General features: G+C 44.6%; 1 protein-coding gene across 2 annotated transcripts; it reads right to left on the bottom strand.

Annotated features, from left to right (window-relative positions):
- Positions 1-4,206: 4,206 nt before the first annotated feature.
- On the bottom strand, positions 4,207-5,463 carry LOC119659429 (zinc finger protein 39-like). Of its 2 annotated transcripts, none has more exons than XM_038067510.1 (3): positions 5,313-5,461; positions 4,933-5,226; positions 4,207-4,840 (listed from the first exon to the last, which is right to left on the bottom strand). In XM_038067510.1, the coding sequence occupies exons 1-3, from the start codon at positions 5,326-5,328 to the stop codon at positions 4,311-4,313; spliced, it is 840 nt and encodes a 279-aa protein (XP_037923438.1). In that variant the 5' UTR covers positions 5,329-5,461; the 3' UTR covers positions 4,207-4,310. The 2 variants fall into 2 exon arrangements, with proteins under 2 accessions (XP_037923438.1, XP_037923439.1); XM_038067511.1 differs by having other exon boundaries at positions 4,208-4,840; positions 4,933-5,205; positions 5,313-5,463.
- Positions 5,464-16,101: the final 10,638 nt, after the last annotated feature.

Below are 16,101 nucleotides of genomic sequence, written 5' to 3'. Positions count from 1 at the left end.
CATCAAAGTACTCAACCCTTTGCTCCAATGTGCCCATTCAGTCGTAAATCAGATTTCTCTCTTTGTCTCGGTAAAACTTTACTATATACCGAAGGAGCGAAATTTGTGAACACCCAGTAGAGCTCGTATAAACATTAAATAATTTATTTGAATTAACTGAATTAAGGTAGGTAAGGCGTATGAAAAAAATTTCTGCGAATACTTTATTGCATCATATATATGTATTTTCCACATATATGAAATATATTAAAGAAATGATAGCCAAGCGTAAAAAATAAGTTATTTGTGCTCTAACCTCCCCAAGAAAGCGGTAGTCGTCTCATTTATTTAGTCCCCTCGCTCATTATATTAGAAGCGGCAGGAGGCAGTCGTTTAGGTTGGGGTAGGCCGCCGCAGAGTCATCATATCATCTGTTCTTCCATGAAGAGGAAAGGAAGACGGGGGTCACTTGTCACGTAGATATCAGAATCGGCTCAGACCTGAACCTTCCCCGCCCACTCCGCGTGCTTTAGGTTTTTATGATTTAGTCCTCTTCCTTATTAAGCCGTTTGGCAGTTTAGCTCCTTTGGGATTGAAATCTGCGGTAGTATAAATCTGCCTCGAGACTTCACGTCTCTATTAGAGAAGTTTACCCCGGGCGGGCTTAGTTTTGTTGACTCATGAGTCAAGGCACGTGATAAAATCTATGTGTCCTAACAGCAAGATAATATTGGAGAACGAAGACCTCGGCCCACATCTCACCGAACTGCTAGCATTCGGGTTAAGGCTAGCACGTGCCGTCCGGCTCGATATCTCGTGCAGTCGGTGTTCACGGCTGGGAAACCTATTGGGGGAGTTTGGTTGGTTGACAGTCTTGGTGTAAGGTGATGTCACGCTGGAATCTCAGCGTAACACTCCTTAGTTACGAAGAAATCAACGAACTCGGGCATTTTTGTTACGTTAGTCGGCCAGTATGTAGGCTTACCGCTGGAGTGCAAATTGGACTTTTGTGCTCTTCCCGCTATTTGAAGCTAGCTCTGCCTCTGGATGCTGTTAACCTAGATCCCCAGGATCCATTTTTTTCCGTTAAGGTCACCTTCTAAAATGAAGGAGCTTCCAATGAATTGGAAGAAGAATTCTTCTTTTTTTAAATCAAAACGGGGCGGACAGTATATCGAGGAGATCTTTACAGTTTGGGCAAATAGTTGTGCACCTGCAAGCTGTATTTTCTTACCTTCAATTTTATGTTCTTCGTTGTATCTGATATCCACTTTAACGAAGATTTTATTTGTCCCTCTGGCTTACCTACTGGGATGCGTTGCATGATATGAGCAAAAGCCTCGGATTTTAGCGTTCGTAACCCCCTGAGGTGGCTTTCTGAGATACGGCACATGTCTATCTTTCCAGTATTAACAAAGACTTCCAGCTCTTTTAGGTACTGTTGCAGTCCATTTGCATTCCACGTTATGAGTTTCAGGACATTTGCCATTGTCCGACAAGTGGAGGAATTTTTTGAAAAAGTTTAAGAGATCGTATCTCCGTTATTATTGAGAATTTCGAGAAAAGGGGCTTAATTCGTGATCACTTGGCTAGAGGAGAATTAGACCTGCAAAATGGTACGCTATATAAATCCGGAGTTTTTGTTTAGTATTTTATATTATATATGATTGCGAACCGTCGTAGAAAAATGAATACTTACTGGACCTTATGATTATTGAAGCATAAATTATGATGTCAAGTACAGACATCGATTTCTCTCAGCCCCAATTACAAAAGTGATTTGACCCATTCTAATATCGCTTCTATGGGGGCTTCACTCAAGTGTTCTACCCGTTTATGCCAGGACTATTCACAATTTAGCGAAACTTGATAATTCACTTTTCGACGGAACTCCCCAAAGACTCTGCCCTAAAGCACGTCAGAGACAGAAACTGTTCATTGCTCTGAAGCTTATCTCGCTAAGTAGTGTCACTCGGAAAATCGGGGCTCTGCGGAAGCCCTGCATACTGAGCACCGACCAGATGGACCGCATTGTGCGGGCATTGTTCCCCAGACACCCTGTACGGCTTGACGTAAACAGCGCGGAAAGCGTCGTGGATTGCCCCCTTTTCACAATGGGAGAACTCGAAGAAGCGGTTCTCACTATGAAAAACAGGAAGGCGCCAGGTCCTGATGGCATCCCGGCGGAAGTTTACAAACTGGTGTTCCGCCAACGGCCAGAATTGCTGCTCGAAGCGTTCAACGCGTGCTTGAAGGAGGGCATTTTTCCTTCTCGCTGGAAAGTGGCCAGACTCGCGTTGATCCGTAAGGGTAAAGGAGATCCGGAGCTCCCGTCTGCATACCGACCGCTGTGTATGCTTGACACGGCCGGAAAAGTGCTCGAGAAGCTCATCAGGGGTAGACTCGCTGAAGCGATCCGTGCTGCCGGGGACTTATCCGCGAGGCAGTTCGGGTTTAGAACAGGGAAATCTACAGTGGATGCTGTTATGGAGGTCGTAGATGCGTTTAATCGAGCCGGGGCACACAGCCGCCGATCTCGACGGATAGTGCTCCTCATAACGCTTGATGTCAGAAATGCCTTCAATTCCGTGAGATGGACAGATATGCTGGGCACACTAGAGAACTCCTTTCACGTGCCAAGCTATCTCTTGCGGATATTGAGGGATTATCTGAAAGACCGCTACCTGTTCTATGAGACGCTAGAGGGCCAGAGGAGGATGGAAATCACGTCGGGAGTAGCGCAGGGATCCATCCTAGGGCCGGACCTCTGGAACGCTTCCTACGATAGTCTGCTGAGACTCGATATGCCTGAAGAGTCGCGCCTGGTCGGTTATGCAGACGACGTTGCGGCACTTGTTGCCGGACGCACTGTTGAACAAGCGCAAAGCAGACTTGGCATATTGATGCGACGGGTAAGCGGATGGATGACTGCCCACGGTTTCAACCTTGCGCTGGAAAAAACCGAAGTAGTCATCCTGACCAGAAGAAGAATCCCGACCTTGCGTCCCATATCGATCGGCGAGTTGACTATAGAGTCAAAACCAACGGTTAAATACCTTGGTTTAATGCTCGACTCGAAGATGAGCTTCTTCGAGCAAATCAAAGCAGCCGCGGACAGGGCTGCAGCAGGAGTCGCGGCCTTGAGTCGGCTAATGGCGAATGTCGGCGGCCCTATATCAACTAGGAGACGTCTCCTCATGGGAGCAACGCAGTCCGTCCTTCTCTACGGTGCGGAGGTATGGGCTGATGCCCTGGACAAGGAGGTGCATCGTAAACGCCTCGCTCAAGTGCAGAGGCGGGGAGCTTTGCGAGTGGCGTCTGCTTATCGCACCGTCTCCGAACCGGCTGTGATGGTGATTGCGGGAGTGATCCCCGTTGCCCTCCTTGCCAAGGAGCGCAAAGCTATCTATCGCCGTAAGGGCGAAAACTTAAGAGAAGTGGTTGCCCGTGAAGAACGTCAACGCACCCTTAACGAGTGGCAACTTTCTTGGCAAAATGAGCCAAGGGGCAAGTGGACTGCGCGGCTCATCGACAAATTAGACCCGTGGTTGAACAGAAAGCACGGTGAGATTGATTACTTCCTTACCCAACTTCTAAGTGGGCATGGAGGTTTTCAGTCTTACCTGCACAGGGTTGGGAAGGCGCGATCTCCTGACTGTGTGTTCTGCAATAGAGTGGCGGATGACGCTGAACACACCTTTTTCTCTTGCGAGAGGTGGGACGGCCTCCGCCAGCAGCTTTATGCAGACACAGGGGAGCTCTCTCCAGACAACATTGTCAGAGAGATGCTGAAGAGCGCTGGCAGCTGGAATCGTATTGCGCATTATGTTCGGGCTCTTCTTACTACGAAGAAGATTGAACTCGACCGGCAGAGGGATCGGACGGTAAGGGGTTCCTGAACTAACAACTCCCTTCCTCCCCTCCCCTCCCGTTGGTGAAAGGAATTCCCTGACTTGAAGGCTCCCAAAGCCGGGAGAGCGGGCGGGCTAGCCCGAAGTAATGTGTCAAACGGTTCCAGGCTAGTTCTCTGATGACGGGGAGGTGTTTAGTTGGTAGTCCGCCAGCGTGCTGTTGCGGGAGTCCAACACTCTGTGCGTAAACGCATTCACCTACCCTACTCCCAAAAAAAAAAAAAAAAAAAAAAAAAAAATCTCGCTAAGTAGAGGATTTCATTGCCATGTATTGATCGGGATTTGATACCAAACTTTATTTGCAGCTCTAGAACTATAATCTTATTTTCGAAGTAAATTGCTTAACATTAAGATGGTTGTGAAAATAGATATATTTGGAAATTTCGTCACAAATGCTAGCTCCCATAAGGCTTGAACTCATCATGACGGCACTAAAATGCATCTCGAACTTCTCATCATGTCCTGGACTAAAACCGAATCCGGATGCGCTCTCCTCGCGTGGGACACCATATTATCTCTTCGGTTGTACGTTTTGTCGCATCCCGGGCACGTGAACGTCGAGTCTGCATGAATTGATCTTTGGTGCTTGTATAGGCTCGGCATGCTTTTGAATCTTAAGTTGCAATTCTCGCACAGATAGCCATCAGCGAAGTGTGACGCTCGATGGACGTTCAGTTGCTGCTTGCTCAAATAGCTACGATTGCACAAATCACAGCAGTGTGGGCGCTCCCCTGTGTGGGTCAATATATGAGCGGAGAGTCGAGTCACCTGCTCGTGGCAAACGGGACACTCACGCCGGTTACGCCCTTCATGGACCTTTTCGTGCTGTTTGAGGGTGTTGACGTGCTTGAAAGCCTTGTTGCAGTGTGGGAACGAACATTTGAACTGGGCCGTGGAGGAATGCGTGTAGATGTGCTGCTGCAGGCTGTACTTTGTTTTGAGAACTATGTCTGCAAGGAAGTAATGGAAAAGTGGGATTAGATTACATTCTCATCGCTGTATTTGCATGGTTTAAGGAAGGCTGGATTCATCACGAACTCACCACAGAAAGGACACTTAAGGTTCATGCTTGCTAGGTGGGCATGCCGCAGGTGCTTACGCAGCATCGATTCTGAGTAATATCTTTTGCTGCACTTTTCGCATTCATAGTTGAAATGCTCCGCCTCCATATGTGCTTGAAGCTGATCCTTTTGAACTGATTGCGGGCACAAATTGCATTTTATGGTCTCATTCTCCTCAGTATCAAGAATATGGTCCCCGAAGTGGCTTTCCTCGATCAAATACTCAATGTCCTCATATTCGAGCTCGTCTTCATCTGAAAATTTGCTAATAATTCCTGAGCGGGGCTTTTGCAGGAAATCACGGAGGAACTCAAAAATTGGTTGAAACTTTTCAAAGCATCCTGAACCTGATTCAACTCACCACGGTAGCCCTCCATTTCAGCAAGTGCTGCCTCGTCCTTATTACTTGGCGGAGGAGACAAACAGTGAACTGCACCAACCTTGAAATGTCAGGAGCAGCTGGTGTTGTTTTCCCATTTTGTTTTGATTCCTGATTCGAATCCGATTTCGCGAAATTAGCTATGAATGAGAGAAATGTCACATTTAGCTGGGCTTCAAACCTTTAGTTTCTATCCCTCTATTCTCATCCCTATTTATTTGAGGTCACTTTCTTCGGTATTTTGTCCAGACTTAGCAAAATTGCAGAACGGTCACACTGCCTGAATTTCAACTAATATCGAAAACGTAATATCATTGACTTATTACCGCAGTCATCTATATATATATAATATTGTTGCAACTGACTTGTAACTGCAAAAAGAGCGAATCGATTGTCACTAAAATTGATGAATACGTTTATATAGTTTGAGAGATGGTTTATGGGAAGTTTGCACGAAGTCGGTCTACGGATTTTGATTTTTTATGTCAGCATGGGATTTCTTTATATAAAATGCATATGCATATGCAAAAATAGCAACAAATACGTAGATTCATGTGAGTGATTTGATACTGTCCGATACAGAAAAAGATTTTCTTGGAAACGGACTGATGTGTGAGAAAGACACAGACATTTATCTGATGCAGAAAAAGGTTTTTGTCTAAAGCAAACACTTGCCTGGGCAGACATTTGTCTGTCTGATGTCTGATGCTGACTCAGCTATTTGTCTGACTGATGTGTAAGACACAAACAGGCATTTGGCTGATGCAGAAAAAGATTTCATCTGATTGATGCCGATACAGACATTTGTCTGACTGATGTTTGATGCAGAAAAAGATTTTGTCTGAAACAGACATTTGCCTGTCTGATGTCTGATGGTGATTCAGACCTTTGCCTGATTGATGTGATAGTCAGACACAGACATTTGTCATTTGTCTGAGGCAGCCGGAGACATTTTTCTACGCTCGACGTAAGTTAATATTTGTATTTTCAATATTTTAATTTGCAAATACATTAATCTATCGTGCCGTGTCGTTTCCAACGGGTGTTAGCAAAACTGTCGTATCGATCCCAGGGGGCGTGCTCCTTACCGCATTCAGGCATCATCATCATCAACGGCGCAAAAACCGGTATCCGGTCTAGGTCTGCCTTAATAGGGAACTCCAGACATCCCGGTTTTGCGCCGAAGACCATCAATTCGATATCCCTAAAAGCTGCCTGGCGTCCTGACTTACGCCATCGCTCCATCTTAGGCAGGGTCTGCCTCGTCTTCTTTTTCTACCATAGATATTGCCCCTATAGACTTTCCGGGCTGGATCATCCTCATCCATACGGATTAAGTGAGCCGCCCACCATAACCTATTGAGCCGGATTTTATCCATAACCTGACGGTCATGGTATAGATTTCGTCGTTATGTAGGGTACGGAATCATCAATCCTCATGTAGGGGGCCAAACATTCTTCGGAGGATTCTTCTCTCGAACGCGTCCAACAGTTCGCAATTCTTCTTGCTAAGAACCCAAGTGTCCGAGGAATACATGAGGACTGGCAAGATCATTGTCTTGTACAGTAAGAGCTTTGACCCTATGGGGAGACGTTTCGAGCGAAACAGTTCTTGTAAGCTGAAATAGGCTCTGTTGGCTGACAACAACCGTGCGCGGATTTCATCATTGTAGCTGTTATCGATTGTGATTTTTGACCCTAGATAGGAGAAATTATCAACGGTCTCAAAGTTGTATTCTCCTAATTTTATTTTTCCCGTTTGACCAGTCCGGTTTGATGTTGTTGGTTGGTTGGTTTTGGCTTCATTGATGGGCAGCCCAAGATCTCGCGCCGATTGCGGCCTGCTCGATCTGGATGAAGGCAGTTTGTACGTCTCGGGTGGGTCTTCTTATGATGTCGAAATCGTCAGCATAGGCCAGTAGTTGGGTGGACTTAAAGAGGATCGTTCCTCTCGCATTTACATCAGCATCACGGATCATTTTCTCACGGGCCAGTTTAAAAAGACGCATGATAGGGCATCCCCTTGTCGTAGACCGTTGTTGATGTCGAATGGTCTTGAGAGTGATCCTGCTGCTTTTATGTGGCCTCGCACATTGGTCAGGGTCAGCCTAGTCAGTCTCATGAATTTCGTCGGGATACCGAATTCTCTCATGGCCGTGTACAGTTTTACCCTGGCTATGCTATCATAGGCGGTTTTAAAGTCGATGAATGGTGTCCATTTTCCAACAGTTTTTCCATCGCTTGCCGCACAGAGAAAATCTGACCTGTTGCTGATTTACCTGGAGTGAAGCCTCTTTGATATGGGCCAATGATGTTCCGGGTGTATGGGGCCATCCTGCCTAGCAAGATAGCGGAGAATATCTTATAGATGGTACTCAGCAACGTGATACCTCTAAAATTACCGCACTGTGTTAAATCTCCCTTTTCATGTATGAGACAGATAATGCCTCTTTGCCAGTCGTCAGGCATTGATTCACTGCCCCACGCCTTGAGCACAAATTGATGAACCACTTGGTGTAACTGGTCGCCTCCATATTTAACTAATTCGACTGTAATTCCATCGACTCCTAGCGACTTATGATTTTTAAGCCTATGAATTGCACTGACACTGACTGTTTCTTCTATACTTGGTGGTGGCAGTATTTGTCCGTCATCTTCAGTTTGAAGGGACCTCCAACTCGCCGATGCTCTGGTTGTTCAGTAGTTCATCAAACTACTCAACCCGCTCCAATACGTCTATTCTGTCGGAAATCATATTTCTCTCATTGTCTCGGCAGGATGAGCATCGAGGTGTATAAGGCTTCATCCTGCTGACTTGTTGGTAAAACTTCCGCGCCTGGTGCGGTTCCTCCCTGTACTTTTCTAGTTCACAGACTTGTTGGTTCTCCCAGGCTTCCTTTTTTCGTCTGTGAAGTCGCTTCTCCGCTCAATGGAGTTCGTGATAAGTCTCTGCGCGTGCCCGTGTTCTTTGAGAATGTAACATTACTCGATATGCGGCATTCTTCTGTTCCGTTGCTAGTTTACATTCATCGTCAAACCAGCCGTTCCGACTCCTTTTACGGCTAGGGCCAAGTATGTTTGTGGCCGTATTAATGATAACGTTCTTCACGTGGTTGTGGCCCTCTGTTGACTGTCGCGGAGGGCTGCGTTGTGGATGGCTTCAGAGTTAGCTCTCACCTGATTATCAGAGGGGATTCTGGGTGGTGTTGTTATTCGAGCTCGGAGCACCATGCCAACGAGATAGTGATCCGAGTCTATATTGGCTCCCCTATATGCTCTGACATTCATCAAGGCTGAGAGGTGGCGGCGTTCGATCAACACGTGGTCAATTTGGTGTCCCGTCTGGAGAAGCCCATGTATGCTTGTGAACCGTTTTCCGCGCAAACCAGGTACTTCCAACAACCATATCGCCTGAATACGGGCTCCTTCTCTACTTGGCTGTTAAAATCCCCTAGTATGATTTTGATATCATATCTGGGACAGGCTTCGAGGGTTCCTTCTACTGCCTCGTAGAAGGTATCCTTCTCCGACTCTGCAGTCTCCTCTGTAGGGGCGTGAACGTTAATAAGGCTTATATTTCTAAACTTGCCTCGCAAGAGCAAAGTGCATAGCCGTTCACTTAAGTTTTCAAAGTCGATAACAGCAGGCTTCATTTTTTGGCTGACTAAGAAACTTACTCTGAGCACAGGGTTTACTGGATGGCCACTATAATATATGGTGTAGCGGTTTTTCTCCAGGAAACCGGTCCCCATCCAACGCATCTCCTGTAACGCTGTTATTGCTCTATATTGGGACAGGGTATCGGCTAGCTGCTCAGCAGCATTCGGTCTGTACAGGGACCGCACGTTACATGAAAAAATGCGCAAAATGTTAATCCGTTGTCGTTGCCGGGTTCGTCGTTGTGGAATCCTTCCAGTCCGAGGCTCTTTTTGTGGCTTTGTGATAAGTTGTTTTCCGTGTAGGGTTGTCAGCCCTACCCAACCTTCAACCTGGAGGACCAGTTGGTATAATTTGTTTCGTTTTTAGGCGCGGGAGACTCGCCTTCATCCTTCTCCGTCTGCAGTTTTTCGTTAAGAAAGAGCTCCCAGTAGTCACCACGTGGAGGTGGACATAGGGTTTGGTAGTAGAGCTGTTGGTGTTGGTTTAGCAGACATTTCCCAGGTTTTATGCTCCATCGGGGGTACTAATCCACGTTTCGCGCTGGGACCTATACTACCCTTTGACCACCATCAGATTCGGCCCTCAGAAAGTCGCTCCGAAGATGGCTGATCTTTCAATAGAGCAGGTGTTATCAAAATACCTACATGCAATGTGGGACAGCTGATCAACGGCCGGTGGGCTTGTGAACTTCGCGAGCGAAGCGGTGGGTGTCAGGAGTCTTCCGAGAACTAATGGCTTGAAAATACAGTGATAACACTGAATTTGTAGCGATTTAAGCATATTTTTCAAATAAATTGAAGTTGTGTTCCAAAAATTTCATATTACATTAATATTTCAATTAAACTAGTATTTAAAAAAAAACTCAAATGAATTTTGGATAGAACCGTTTATCGTGGAATTCGTCCAACCGGTTACGTTTAAAGTAGATTCTTTGTTTCCCGAATTTCCGATTGGTCCATTTGTTGGCCACCAGGTAGGTTCTTTTCAAAATTCTTCTAAATGATATACTGGGTTGAAGAATGCCCTCTATCCTCGCAATAGTTGGATCCCAGTTATAAATACTTTTAGAAATTTACTGAAAAACCCCCCTTAAATTCATCCTAGGACCTCTGAATTTTGTACTAGCTTAGAGGACAATATTTCGTATATACGTGCTAAATTTCATAGAAATCCATTAACGCCATCCCAAGTGTTATAGCAGTTCAAACTTAGCGATTTCGCGCGAATTAACTGCTTCCAAAACCATGCAAATAAGATACTGACGTCATAAATAACGAATCTAATTCTCCCCAGCCGTTTTTTAAGTTTTTGTGTGAAACAAAAGAATATAGCCATGTGGGGTATCAAATGAAAGGTCTCAATTAGGACTTTTCGAAACTGGTTCAATATTTGATATTGGGTGAAACATAGGGGAGTGAGGGCTCAAAATATGACCCCCAAGAAGTGTAACAGGTCTCGTTCTCAGAACCTATCTACCCTCCCCCCTTATGTGCATCCCAGAAGTACAAAATTGGTATGCGTGTAATGAAGAACATAATGCCCAATTTGATCAAGTTTGAAGAAAATCCAATTATTATTAACAAAGTTATAGGAGGTGAAACTTTACAATTTTTTGTGAATTTCGTGAACTCTACAGACTGCATGAAGTCATCATCACATATCAATTCGTCAATACCACAACGAAATGAGTTCTGGTTTAGTTTTTTAGTTATTTGTCAACCAGATGTGTGTATGTATAATAGGTATATAATATATGCGTGCTAATGAACTTTGAGGGTAGTACCTAATTCAAATAGATATAAGAAGTAAATCGGAAATATGGGTATGATCAATTTATATACGTGCATATATGTGTACAGTATTCGGAAATAGGCAGTTTGTTTGTTTAGGGTGAGCGTAATATCTATGGCTGTAATATGTCTTGTAGTTTGGAAAAATATGAAGGATTATGTTGGATTCGTAGCTATATACGGATAGGAAAATGTGCGTTGAAATTTCTTACATAGGATGAACCCAAAACCTTTATACCCGAAGTGCGAGCTTCCGGTATTCCGACTTGTTTATATTTGATGTAGGTTAAATTCTTGGCATTTGCTAATAATATTAAACTCAGAGTGTGTAGCATATGAGGTTGACTATTATTAATACAGAGCTTTCCATCTAATGATTTATTTAAATCGCTTTCTAAAAAATAGAGGGCAATGCAATTTTTAGCTACGTGAAACGAAGCTGTCGTGCACTCGTCGCTCCTTACATCTTTTTTTTTCAGCCTTTGTCCCGTTCACAAGCGGGTCGGCTCGTCGTGATTGGTTTCGTCATTTTATTTTACCAAATACCTGATCAGGATGTAATCGCGAGGCCCTTAAATTCCCATCCAGCGTATCAAGTCACCGTTGTTTCGGCCAGCTTTTTGGTTGCTTACCATTGACTTCGATGTTCAGACCAATATTGGTAAGTGAATTCTCGTTAGCGTGAATTACGTGACCACAACATCGAAAACGCCTCTCTCGCAGTTTTTCCATGATCGGTGCAAACCCATATCGATCGCGGATATTCTCACTTCAGATGTGATCAAAAGGTGTCGCGCAGTAAATTTTAGATTTGGGACGTCCGCTGATACGTCGATCACAAAGAACATCAGTTATGGAATGTCAAGTCATCCAGGTTTCGTTAATGCGTGAAGCAATTTCATTACGCAGTTCTCCATTGGCTGATAGCATTGACACGGCAATGGCAGTAACCTGCCCAGAACTGAGCGATTTAAATATCTTGGGTCAATGCTATCAGCCAATGGAGAACTACGTTATGCTCCTCACATAGGGAAACACAAAACCTTTTATACCTGAAGCGTCAAACTTCCGGTTTCTCGACTTGTTTTAACTTGAGACGGAATTTCAACTATATAAGCCTGACATTCTGGGCCTAAGCGAAGTATGATGTTGGGACTCCAGAGAGCACTTCTCTTCCTTTCGAAGCAATGTGTTTTTGTATTCAAGAAAATCGACTAGTAGCAGACGCGAATCCGGTGACGGCTACCACAAGGTGGGTTCTCTTGATCTGAGAGTCGTCGGTTCCTGACAGACTTCTGATTGTAAGAAGCCGGTCCAGGTTGAGGAGCATCACAATTGTACAGTACTATGTACCAACGGAGATATTCTTGATGACCATAACGATAATGGTGGAAGGTTTATGGCATTCTGCATTTTCCACCGCCTTGTTGTTAGTAGGTTAGTAGGTCAATTAGGTTTCAACTGATCGACAGCGTACGAGCAATCAGATTGACCACTTTACAAATAGAAGTAGAATTAGGAGTTGTCTTCTAGATGTGCGTAACAAGAGTAGCGCTGAGATCGATCATATGGAAGAAGATGATTGTCAAAATTGCTAAGAAGGGCACTCGTTTTGGGTGAGCTTACGGTTGGAGGGGGGGGGGGGGGGGAATGTAGTAGTTTGTCCCTGCCATCGTGAAGATAATAGCTTGGTCAATAGTGAGCAGTCTGGTTTCCACTCTGCATTCTCCTGTATCGAGCTTATCGACACTCTGCCGATTATTTTCGAACAGTGCACATAGTTTAGATTTTTGTTGCACCTGCCCTTCACTGTTTTTGAGAAAGCTCTCGATAACGTAAATATGAAATATATCTACGCTGGAAGGGCATTTCGGTGAAACTGCTAGCTTTTCTCAGGGCGATATATCGAGGTTGAAAATGCTAGGTCATGTATCGAGGTTAAATTTTAGAGGATGATATCTGTTTGCCTTTCCACCGGGTTATTGACATTAGCGTCGTATACTCGGAGTATGCTGGTCTAATACTATTTTAAACAAAGAACACAGGCCTGTCACCCGTGGGTGATGTGATCGGAAGACGGGCGGCAATGGAAAGGTCACACATTAAGAAAGGGCGACAATTGTATTACTGGCTATTCCATGCAGTGGAATCCCCTAAGATCGCCGACGAGTGGGTCGCCCGAAGAGTACTTGGCGCAGAACAGTAGAGCAGAAGTATCGGAACCGCGGGGAGTCCTGGAAGAGCTGAAGAACATTTCAGGTAATCGCGAGAGATGGTGCGTAATTATGGTTGACGCGTTATACCCCACCAAGGGGTACATGACAACCATATTTTCATAAAGGAAACGAAGGGTGGACTGACGAAGGGTCGACTGCTGAAACTGTTCCAAGGATGCATCATCAAGCAAGTTCACCCAGAAGCTAGACAGGAATAACATTCTGGATCAACAGTTGAGACACTTGCGTAACAAGCATATTGCATGTGACAAGATGGAATCACCTCGCGTTAGTTCCTCCTCGATTTTTTTACGGATTAATTAGAGGACGGAGGCAGGGGTAGATGAGTCATAAACATTGAACCATGTTTTTCGGCAAATGGAGTATGATTGACACTGGCTTTTTTTCTAGAAGAATTCATCTCCCATCTCTAACTACACCAATGTTAGAGAGGATGGTGTGCTGGTTGAGTGACTAGGGAAATAGGCAAGGCCAGGCCAGGCCAGGCCCTTGATTTGGTCGTCCGTGGTTTGAATGTAGATTCTTCATGGAAGTTTGTGCGCACCTTTGTGCTGTCCGTTTGCTGTAGGCTCATCATTAAGTATGATAATCATGAAACTGGAGACTGTGTGGATCTCCCATATTCCACAAAGGAGTGGGCAGGATATATAGGAATATCATATTGTTGTACACAGGAAAGAATTTTGTTCTTGGAGGGATAAAAACAGACGTTCTCTCGGTCAGACTCGTTCCCATCTAAAGCATTTCCCCTTACTTCTGATTTATTTAGACTTAAAGGTAAATTGCACACGTTGATATCTGTATCTAAATAAGTGTTAATCCCTTTCGCCCCTTCAACTCTGTTTAATTCATTGGAGACCCTTTCGACTTTCATTATTCGCTTTATATTTCTTCTTAGTATTATTGGAGTCATCAAGTGTCATTTTTCTTTTCATATTCTGATTACTCCATAAAACTTTTCTCCAATCAGTACTTTGCCGTCTATTTGGAACTCGAAACAGTCATTAGTAAATCGTGCAATTCTCACAACTTCCCCTGTCGAAATTTCGGAGGACTAAAAAACAACTTTGACTTAATGAGAGCGCATTCATGGTACCACAGTGGAAGGAAGTTTTTCTAATGTTTTGCGACTTTGGATTAAAGGGATTAAACTTTTCCAGGATTACAATTTTTTCGGTTCTTCTCTTTGTCTTTCCGCAGCTGTTTTTTCCTTTCATACACATAATTGCGGGGTGTTGTGTCGAGAACAAAGCATTCATTTCAGTGCTTTTTGTCATCTGGTCATTTTTCAATTGTTAAGGGGAGACGTTGAAAGAGAAAATGAATTTTAGTTCTTACGACAGGTTGCATAATTCTGCCATAACTTTTCCAAACCATTCAGGAATACTCTTGCTCGGTGCTGATTAGGACATGCCTGTAGGAGTTGAGCCCAGGGTCTCAACTACGTTGCCCACGTCTTTCGCAAGGTACGCGGGTGGTGTCGGCGTCAGCTTTCGCATTGGGTTCTTGAGCAGACCTAACAAATTGGTAGTGTAAAGTTCCGGCCTAATGTACAGCGTCTCTGGTGAATTTCAGGTTCTCCCCATGTACTAGCTCCGCAGAACGTAGAATGAGTGAGTGGCAGGTCCAGTGAAAAAGAATGATTGTGAGCAATACCTGAATTCGTGCAAGTATCGCAAAGGCTCAATTAAATTGAGGTGGATTGGGTGGAAGCCCTTGGTGGGCCGAAGTAACACGTGTAGCTCTTTCGGTCCATGTTTCCTAGTCTTGTACTTCTTACATGTGATGCACTGTTTGGCCCAATAATTAATGTCCTTGTTTATGGACGGCCAGAAAAAGTTTGCGGTGGCTAAACGAACGTTGCCCGGACGCCTAGGTGCGCTAGAATGTGATCAACGTGAAATACTTCTTTGCCGTGATCGGTCGGAATATATACCGGACGTTGAGCTGAAGATGTTCTATCGAGCTTATGTTTAAAAGTAAAACTGGGTTGTAAGTGCTGTAGTTTAGATGAACGGTGTACAACTGCATGGAAAAGACGCTCAATGGCCGCCAGATTTGATTCACCTCTTGGAGAAGAACAGGCACCAGTGAATACGACCAGGGATGCATCTTATTGAGGGAATGATAGACGTGTACCCACCACAATCTGTTGCTTGGTCTTAAATGCCTGAACGGTATCTGGGGACCACGTAATTAGGCGGGAGTCTTTGGTCTTCGGCCGAGAGAAGTAGGCGTTAAGGATCGGTTGATGATGAGCGGCCTTGGAAACGAAACGGCGGTAGAAGTTTAACATGCCCAAGAACCTTCTCCGATTCTTAACTGTTTCCGAAAACAGGAAGTACGAAATCGCTGGCGCTTTGATCGGATCCGGTTGGATACCTTAAGGGATAATCGAATAGCGGAAGAATCTCACTTGCACTTGAGAAACTCTAAACGCTCGGACTCAAAGGAACCAAGAAGTGGAGGTTCCGCAGTACAGAGTAGATGAATCCCTGAAAGGTTTGTGCCGCATCGAACAGTCCAAAAGTCATCCTAGTGAACTCAAAGAGTCCGTTTTCGGAATGTCTTCGAGGTAACACAGATTTGATGATATGTCTTGACAGTTTGCAGTAAAGTCCCCAAAATCGTGGATGAGTGGAATAGGGAATTCTTCTGGAATCTAGAATGAGATATCGGTCTAGAATCTGTAGCTGCCGCAAGATCTTCATTCCACATTGGGTTTAAGGACCATGTGACGTGGCGAAGGTTAACAACTGTGTGAAGGTGTGCAAATGTCCTGCTTAAGAAGTTCTTCGAACTCTTTCTACGTAACTGTGAACCTTAGGAAAGATAGGGGAATCAATAGTTGTGGTGTGGTCGTGAACATCATGCTTAATCGGTTTCTAGAGACTACGCTCGGTAGTGATGTTACGGTATTTTTGAAGAAGTTCGGGAATATGTGAGTCGGCAACGCCTTCAAAAACGAGTGCTGGAGGTGCAAGATGAGATTCTTCCTGAGGACATAAGGGATGTTATGGACACAATGAGACATCGGTTGTGTATCTACACTAAAAATCCATAGCTGCACAGTGCCAAGAAAAC

The sequence above is a fragment of the Hermetia illucens genome, chromosome 6 (assembly GCF_905115235.1).
Source record: "Hermetia illucens chromosome 6, iHerIll2.2.curated.20191125, whole genome shotgun sequence".
Taxonomy (NCBI): domain Eukaryota; kingdom Metazoa; phylum Arthropoda; class Insecta; order Diptera; family Stratiomyidae; genus Hermetia; species Hermetia illucens.
This window is presented reverse-complemented; position numbering and strand designations above follow the sequence as displayed.

Excerpts from the sequence above, each read along its gene's own strand:
- LOC119659429 (XM_038067510.1), bottom strand. Across the intron at positions 4,841-4,932 it reads CCTTAAGTGTCCTTTCTGTG|ACATAGTTCTCAAAACAAAG; the intron begins GTGAGTTCGTGA and ends ACTTCCTTGCAG.